General features: G+C 56.2%; 1 protein-coding gene across 1 annotated transcript in view; it reads right to left on the reverse strand.

The window, feature by feature from the left end:
- Window positions 1–9,066, reverse strand: part of STARD10 (StAR related lipid transfer domain containing 10) — a 24,253-nt gene extending 15,187 nt beyond the window's left edge. The window contains exon 1 of the mRNA XM_024753305.1: window positions 8,756–9,066. Within this exon, the coding sequence (XP_024609073.1) occupies window positions 8,756–8,962 (207 nt within the window). The 5' untranslated portion in view covers window positions 8,963–9,066. The remainder of the gene's footprint in view (window positions 1–8,755) is intronic.
- Between the last annotated feature and the right edge of the window lie 256 nt (window positions 9,067–9,322).

The raw sequence follows: 9,322 nt of genomic DNA on the forward strand, positions 1-9,322 counted from the left end.
CCCACCCCCACCTCCCCACCCCCAGGCCTCTGCCACTGAGGAACATCCTGCTCTGATCTCTTGGAAGCTGACCTCCTGGTCTGGAGCTCCCACCACTCTGCTCCAGCCCTGGCGGAGGTGGGGGAGCCAGACAGAGGAGGGAGACCTGAGAAAGAGCAGAGAGTGGGTGGGCCTGCAAGAAAAGAAAGGGGGTCAGAGAGATCAATGAGACAAGACAGGGGCCAGGGCTGACACACAGACAAGCAGACAAACACAAATTGTATAAACACTTCCCAGGACTTCAGGCGCTGCCAGTGGCCCCATACCCCCAAAGCTCTCTAGCACGCTCCAGACTGCATTTTCAACAGCCTCCTGGGCGTCACCCCCTGGACAGCCCATAGGCTCACCCTCACCATATCCACTTCTGTTGGATTATCCAACCCCAATGCCCACTCCCCTCTGCTCCCCGCCTGTGCCTGGAACCTGGGATTCTGCTTGGCCATGACCTTCCCAACAGCTCCTCTTCACCAGACCCAGGCAGGCCTCACCATCCTTGCTTGGACCAGTGCAGCCACAGCCTCCTCACTGGTCTCCTGGCTCCCAGGCTGACCTGCCACCTGGGGCCAGGGAGCTTTCTAAAACCCAGTGCTGGGAATTCCCTGGCGGTCCAGTGGTTAGGACTCTGAGCTTTCACTCCTGCCGGCCCGGGTTCGATCCCTGGTCAAGGAAATAAGATCCCACAAATAAAATACAATAAAATACAATAAAAAAATTAAAAAATAAAACCAGTGATGATGGTACTGCCCAGCTTGAAAGCCTCTGCTGCCTCTCTCTGCCTTCAAGATCAAATCCTAACCAAAACGTCCTCCCCACTCTGGCTCTGCCTCCTCTCCTTCCTCACCCTTAGTCCGCACCCACCAAGACCTTCTCAGCCTGCCACCTGACTCCTGATGGGCCCCACAGGTCCCACCCAGACGCCACTGCCCCCCACCACGTTGTCAGCCACGTCTCCCTCGACCTGAGTCCTCACGAAGGGCTGTCACCATCTCCATCAGTCTCCCCACTAGGCCTTAAGAGCAGGGCCCAGGTCTGGTCCATCTCCAGGTCCCTAGCACCAGCACAGTGGCTGGCAGAGTGGGTGGGAGACACGAGAAGAGGTTTGTTGAATGAATAAATAACCAGGACAGATTAACAAAAAGGAGGAAACAGAACAAGTAGAGACATAAAGGCAGAGGCAGTAACCATTAGAGACAGGGATAGAAAACACACCCCAAGGGGAGACTCTGAGACCCAGAGACATGCCCAGAGGCAAAGACAGGAGGCTGCAGGGAAGCAGGGAGGGGAAAACCGAGGCAGAGCCAGAGCTGAGCTGGGGGGCGGAAGCCACTGGGAGACAGCTGAGGAGACATAATTGGATCAGAGACAACTCTGCTGCAGTGAGGGGGTGTGACTCACACACACAAAGTAATGCCAGACACAGAAACACACACAGAGTCTCACATTCAGAGGCACATACACCCAACCTTAGGCACGTGTACACACACACACACACACACACACACACACACACACACAAATGCATTCAATATAGATTTAATGACCTTTGTCAGGTGCCCTGCCCCTGAGGGGCTCACAATCTACCCAACTAAGAACCAGATCACACACACAGGCACATACAATCCAGCTCCACACACAGAAGGCCCAAATATAGAAGGCCAGACAACTCCCATCACATCATCCTGCCCTCATAACACACAACAACCATCTGGTATCTCATTTAGTTATTTGCTTCTATTTTGCTTGTCTCCCCCTCAGGATGTAAACTCATGACAACAGGGTCTGATGTGTCTGGTTTGCCACTAAATTCCTGGATATACTTGGTATACAGTATGTGAACAACAAATATGTGTTGAATGAATGAATGTTGGAGACACACAAGGGAACTCCATCCCCTCTGGCTGTCAGGCCTCTGCTTTAAGACTCATCACTTCCCTGGTCTAGTACAAGGTCCCAGGCAATCCAGAAGGGTCCAAAAACAGGGAAGAGGCATCAAGGAGGTGGTAGTGGGATTTCTCAGGAAACCAAGGTTAGATGCAGGTTGTGACAGGGAACTCAAAGGATGAGATTAAATGGTCCAGGCAATGCAGAGGAGACCAAAGGCAGTATTTAGCTGTACCTCCCATTGGTGGCGGAGGGGAAGGGGAGGGAGGTAAACTTGCAGGCATTGTTCAACTGCCCCAAGACATAAGAATTCTACAGAGAGGTCAGAGGTAGCAAGTAGCTGCCTTCAGGGAGCCAGGCTGAGAGGCAGGGAGGCAATTATTATGCTAAAACCCCAGAGAACAGCTCCAGCTGCCCAGTGCCACCTGCCCAGCCTCTCTTTAATGACAGGTGAGAGGAGTCTGTATTTGGTGTGGGACCCATCATTAAGTTCTGGGCCTGACACTTTCTTCCACTCCCTGTGTTGCTACAGCTCCAGGGGTCCCAGAGCATCAAGGCCTGACCAAGCGTGCCTGAAGTGAGGCACAGGGAGGGACAGAGACACCTCGAGCCCAATGCATGGTCTGAGTACCTTTCCTCTCACCTGTTGCTGCGGGGGGGAGGGTGGATGCTCACCTGCCCAGATCAGGGGTAAAGGTAACGGGGCAGGGTGGGAATAGAGTTTTAATTCCCATCTATCTCGGTGGCTGCTGGCCCCTCATGAACAGACTGGAGCGGCCCAGCTCATGTCCCAGAACCCTAAAGAGCACCAGGTCTCCGGGGTCATGGCACCCACAGCCCTGGCTCCAGGTGGCCCAGCCAGGCATGGAGACACAGGGGAAGAAAGAAAACCCATCTGTCTCCAGGACTGCCTCCTTTCTCTCATCTCTTGAAACTTTAAAGACTCTCGGCTGGAAACTGAGCTGGGGCTCGTTAAAGTTTAAAAGCCAGAGCCTGGGGACCTGGTCATGGAGGAACAGAGCCAGCCTGGGGGCTGAGGGCTCTTCTAGCCCTAGCGTGGATGGACACTGACTGAAGGCACCCACCCCACCAGTCCCTTGCCCCCAGGGGGCTGCACGTCCATACTATCTTACATCCCAGCCTGCACAAGAGTTATGCTGTAACCACCATGTCCCATTCCTTTATCCCTCCTAAATCTTTCTGGATGCAATCCCTTGCTGCATTCCCCACAGTCCCTGCTTTAGTGCAGGCCTTGGCATGTCTGTCCAGACAAATACAGCAGCATCTTCCTCCTACCACCCACCTTGTCTAAAACCCTCCTTGGTACCCTAGAACCTCCAGGACCCAAATCCTAGAGCCCTGGTCTAGCTGTCTAATCACCTCCTGCCCCCTGAGTTCCAAGCCCCACAATGAACCACCTGCAGCTCTCCTAACGCACTGTCCTGTTTCCTGCCTCTGGGTCTTTACACAGCTGTTCCTCTGCATGAAATGCTCCCAGTGCTGTCAAACTTGTACTCCTCATTCTCTACCCAATTCCAAACAGATCACCTGAGAATTCCTCCTCTGTGAAGCTTTCTCTGGCCCCCAAGGCTGGTTCAGAGGCCTGCTCTGGATCTCTGCAGCTCCTGTGATAAGTGTCTGTCCCAGCATCCAACTGGGAGTTCCTTGAGGGCAGGGTTTGTTTGATTTCCTTCTTTGTCCTCAACTTGAATGAAGTGCCCAAAGACAGGCAGGGCAGCACTACTATTCACATGTGACAGATGAGGAAGCTAAAGCCTAGGCAGGGGCAACAATCTGCCCAAGGCCACATGGCCAGGACTCTGGACCCTGTGCTCTTCCCCTATGGCCTCAGACCAACCCAGGCATCTCCACAAAGACTTCCCTGAAGCCTCCAGCCACCTCTGACCTTTCCTCTCTCTGATTTTCTGCACCTGAAGGTCCAGACCCTGACTCGCTGGGGTCATGCTCTCTGGGGGCCTGTCTGTCCCCTGAGGACAGCTCTGGACTACTTCCTCCAGCTGCCCTCACACCAAGTCAGAGCTAGAGCCATCCAGATAGGGGTCTCAGGGCCTCAGCGTGGATTCAGGAGCCCCATCTAGGGACCTCTCAGATGGCACAGACTGTCATGGCCTTAGCTCTCCATCCTTACTCTGTGTCCAGCAGTGCAGAAGCCTTTACCATGGCCTAAGGCCAGGACAGCCTCTACAAACCACCTGCCCAGCAACTTCCTGTAGAGAAGGAAGTTCTTCCTGCAGAGGAGGGAAACTCAGCCCCAGATGTGGCAGAGGCCCAGCCTGAACCTGAACTCACTGAATCCAAACCCCTAAAACTCAATTAACTCCTGCCTCTGCCACCACAGATAAGAAGACTGACTCGTAAAGGTGCCCAGTGACCCCCCAAGGTCACACAGTAAGGACTGGGCTCTTGCTCAGCTGGGACCACTCCAGGGTGCCCTCCCACAATGGCACAGTACAGGGAGATCGAAGGCAGAAGACAGGGGTAGGTTCTGAGCCACAGGGTCCAGGAGACGGAAGGGCCCAATGGTGCTAATAAGCAGGCCCAAGGGAGTGAAGAGATCTCGGCCTTGGAGTCTCAAGGACCTGGGCTCTGATCCTGCCTCGGCTACCTTCTAGCTGTTTGCACAAGTGAATTCTTGCCCTAAACCTCAGCTTTCACATCTGTTCAATGGAGTTCATAAGACTCACAACTACCACAGGACAGTTGTGAAGACTCAGTGGGACAACATGAAGAAAACACCTGGCCCTGCGGCTGTCCCTACCTTCCCCATGACCCTTTTGAGTCCCATGGACCGTTAAGAGTGAGAAGGGTCCTTGGAGATCCCTGAGACGATCCCAAATTTTACAGGGGGAGAGAATGAGGTGCTGAGATGGGACAGGCCAGAGCACTGGCTTAAGAGCTTGGAACCCAGGGGGCCTGTGATGTGGAAGCAGGTGGCCAGTGACACAGGTCAAGGAGGGGTCACTGAAGCTTTCTCCAAAAGGGAAGAGGAGGAGTCGTAGGACAGGAAGTCAGAGGAGATAGGTCCCCACCACCCAGCTTCTTGTGGCAAGAGGAACCTCAGGTGCTCAGCTGCACTCCCCCAGGAGACCTTGCACCCCTGCTTCAACCGTCAAGCCCCTCAAGGCCCCTACCCACTGGGCCCACTCCTGCCTCTGTGGTCTGCCTATGGACACCTGCCTCATGCAGTGGGCAGGGGGTCACCTGGAATTGTCAGTCTTCTCTCCACCAAGGTCTGGACACCTCTGAGGACAGGGGCCAGGTCTCCTCTGCCTCTCAGGTGGCTAGGTACACAGCAGCAGCAGAGAGCCCGAGCACATGCGCATCCAGGGCAGGGCTGGGCAGGCCGTGTCATCTCCTGCTTTCTGTCCCCTGTGCCTCATCCCTCTCCATGGGCCCCAGCCCAGGCGTTGAGTTTAGAGGCCCTTGGAGCCAGGAGAGCCCCATGGCACAGATGGAGACATAACCCAGAGAGGGCAGGGATGTGCCCATAGTCACAAACACAGCAAAAGAATACCATAGCCAGGACTAGACCTCAGCCTCTTCCCCAGCTGGCCCTGCTTGAATAAATGACAGACCCCCCCGGTTTCCCTTTTCTCTACTGCTACAGGAGCTGTGGGGAAGCCTGGCCTGGGCATCGAGAGACCTGTATTCAGGTTCCAAGCTTCCCTCTGCCTTGGACCCAGGATCCATGTTCAGCGTCTGCCTTTGGGACGAAGCCTGACCTCTCAGGAGGTGGTATCTGCCTCCTCTCCAGTGCCCGGAGAACAGTGCAGGCTTGGGACCAGACCAGGCTGGAGGCCAGGAGGGAGGGAAAGGGAAGAGGTGGCCTCCAGCAGCCCTGTCCCTTTGTCCTGGCTCCAAATGCTGGGCCAGAGCCACAGTGTCTTCCAGAAACCTCTGGACGCAGGGGCAGGGAGAAGATAAGCCTGGGGGAAAGGGAGTGAGGTGGAGGAAATCAATCAGGTAGGCAGATAGGTGGACCCGCTCCCCCAACCTGGGATCATGCACACAGGGCATGTACAGGAGGCAGCTGGCTTTTCCAGCTCAGAGGGCAGGCCCAGAACAGGCTGTGGGGAGGGGGGAGCTCAACAAATACCTGTGGTTGAGTCGCAGCCTCCCGGAGTGACCCAGGGGACTCTGGCTTCAGACCTGCTGTGTGACCTTGACAAGCCACTCCCCTTTCTGGGCCTCAGCTTTCTCATTTATCAAACAAGAATGGGATGATGAGAACACCACGTCCTTCAAAGAGTTATTGATGGGGTCAAATGCCAGAATGTTGACAAAGATGTGAGCCCAAGCTGAGAGAGGCAGGGGTTCTGGAGCCAGGCTGGCCTGGGTTCCACTCCTGCCTCAGCTGATATGACCTTAGGCAAGTGACATCACCTCTCTCAGCCTCAGTTTCTTTGTTTGTAGCATGGAGACAAGCCTACTACTGCCCAGGACTGGCTGGAGGGTAAATTAGACCATGGAGAGAAACGCTTGGCTCAGAGCAGAGGCTCTTACCAGAAATGGATTCCTGGAATCTTGGGGATGGGGAGCTCAGAGACCTCTGCCTGTCCCCCACAGCTCCATCTGGCTGTGCTGAGGGGATCAGAGATCTCGGGATGCCCGTAACCAAGGCCCCAGCCTCCTCCTTAGGCCCCAGCTCTGCTCACCTCCTGGCCCTAGTCCCCCCTCCACTGTGGGAAGCACAGCAGAGAGAACTAGGCAGGGAGGCTAAAGGTCTGGGTGCCAAGTCTGGCTCTGCTGGGACTTGGCTGTGTGAGTCTGGGCTGGCCCCTGTTCCTCTCTGGACCTCGGTGTCCATACTTGCACCCCAGTGAGGAGTGAGTATGAAACTGGGGTTGTAAAGGCACCTCCAACCTCTGCTGAGTCTGAGAGGGAAGGAAGGTCAGGTGTATGCCCTGACCACAAGCCCACAATACCCGTTTTTCCAAGTCTCCTCCACTCCCAAGGAAGAACACCTGACAAATCTGATCTGGCCACAAGGGGTCCATTGTGGCACTCTGGTCCCCAGAACTGCCAACTCCAGTCCTGGACTAGGCTGGGTTTATTCATTAACCAAGCCAGTTGGAGGAGGCAGCTCCGTCCTGTTGACACAGAGGGTGGGAGTACTGGTCTCAGTTCAGACTTTCCCCTTCTCTTCCCTCTGGAGAGCCAGCTCAGTGGGGAAGTTACACTTCCCCACCCCACTGCACAGCCCAGCCTTTGAGCCTTTCCTAGGTCACAGTCAGGAAAACAACCTTGTTCTCACAACTTTGCTCACCTTTTATTCAGTTTGTTTCTTTGTTCCTTCCTTCCTTCATTCAACCAACACCCCTGCTCTGTTTGTGTTGGAGGTTGAGGACGCAAAGAAGGATAGGACCTGTCCCTGTCTTCAGAGAGCACTAAGCTGGAACATACTAGCTGCCCTTCCCTTCCCTGCTCCTCAGGCTCAGACACAGCTCAGGCCCCCGGGAAGGCCCCAGCCCAGGGTCCTCAGGCCTGGGTAGAGAGTCCCAGGAGGGGAGACACACATGGAAACCCAGAGAGAAAGAGACAGTCAGATAGCCAGGGTGCAGACAGAGAATTATAGAAGGAAGAAGGGAAGACAGAATGGGTGAGCCAGAAGACCACACGGGGACAGGTGGACAAAGGTCTAAATGACTAAGACAAAGTGAGGCAGAAAGGCACAGGGTCAGAGTGGGAAGGTCAGACATCTCTGGCCCTGGTATGAGGCTCTGATGCCAGAGCTAAATCCAAATCCAAGAGCAGGTCCCAGGCAAGAGGGGCTGAAGTAGGGGAAGGGCAGGAGTGCCCTCTGAGTTCAGTGTCCTGCTTCCACCTCTGCCCCCCTCCACCACAGGAATACACTCCTCCACATGTTCGAGAAGGACAGCAGGAAGGATGAGGCAAGAGAAAGGGAAGGGTACAGTTTACTGCCAGCACCCCACTGAAGGGAGACCTGCCCCCTTGAAAAGTGGCACTCACAGCAATGCCAGATGTGCTATGTTGGAGGAAGCTACCGAGGCCTCTAATCAGAGCCTTCACCAGCCTATTCCCCATCTAGTTCCCCAGGGTAGGTGGGCTCACGGGGTCCCAAACCCCAAGCCGGCCCTATCTAAGCAAAGAGAAGAAAATCAGGGGGTTGTGAGGAATGGGGTTGATGGCTGTGAAGGAGGCTGAATGTGCCTACATCTTCCTTGCATCTGCTGGTCCTCTCCTCCCCCAGCCCACCCCCAGTCTGGCCCTGTGTAAGGCAGAGACATTTAAGTCCTGCTTTCAGGATCTGCCGGCCAGGATCCTGAGTCCCTGCAGGAGAAACTCAGGGAACAGCCAGGAGGGAAGGGGAAAGAGCAGAGCATCAGACAGGAAGGAATCAGGTCCCTGGCACCCAAGGGTGCAGAGAGTGGGGAAAGAGACCCAGCTCAGGCTGAAAGAACCAAGAATTCAGGAGAGGAGGGCTCAGTCTCCCTCCTCAGACGACTCAAGTCAGGACGTGGTGAAGGCTTCCATGGGCAGAGGGCTCCCTGAGGGAGACCATTCTCCTAGGTAGGCCTGACAGCAGCCCACCTCCCTGGATCAGGCAGGGGTGTGCAGAAGCCTGAGTTCTGGCTGAGTGAGCCAGAGGGAGTCACACCCCCTCTCCAGGCCTCAGTTGGCCCACCTGTGAGATGGGGGCTTGCCCAGCAAACTGTGCCTCCTCCTGGTTTCTCACAGGAGAGTCTGAGGTGTGCAACCGGGTGTCTGTAACCCTGCGGGAGGACCAGGAGACTCCCTGGTCAGAGGAAGTAAGGGTGCAGTGCAGACTACACCTGCTGCAGGGCAACCCTACCTTGATCTTGTGCAGGGTACGATCCATCTCCACAGCCTGCACCCACACAGACACGCCGGCCTTGCTGTAGGTCAAGTTCCAGCCCGCCTCGGCCTCACACTCTGACCGGAAGCTGCGGAAGTCTTGGTCGTCGGGCACCTGGACGCTGTCGCGACCCAGGACTGGCCGAGGCCCCTGGGGCTCAGTTGAGGCAGCTGACTTCTCCATGGGGAGGCCCAGGGCCCTGGTCCTAGTCCGGCTCTCCTGGGTCCTCCGCGGAAGCTCCAACAACGTCGACGCGGCTGCAGATGCTGACGCCACCTTCCAGGGACCTGAAAGACCGGTTTGGGAGCCAGAGTCAGTGCGCTGGGGGCGCGGGTGCGGCTGTCCGGGGTCCTGGCGGGTAGAGAGAGACAGGCAGGGGCTGGCCAGCGCGCACCGCCGGTACAGAGCAGTACGCCCCCCGACCCCTTCGCTAGGCGCGACCCAGACCTCCGGTTTGGGGGCCGGAGTGGGGGCTGCGTATCGGGTGCGGGGGGCGGGGGCCCGTCGGGACCCGGGGGAGGCCGCGACCCGAGGTGACGGACG

The sequence above is a fragment of the Neophocaena asiaeorientalis genome, unplaced genomic scaffold, assembly GCF_003031525.2.
Source record: "Neophocaena asiaeorientalis asiaeorientalis breed wild unplaced genomic scaffold, Neophocaena_asiaeorientalis_V1.1 scaffold618, whole genome shotgun sequence".
Lineage (NCBI taxonomy): Eukaryota > Metazoa > Chordata > Mammalia > Artiodactyla > Phocoenidae > Neophocaena > Neophocaena asiaeorientalis.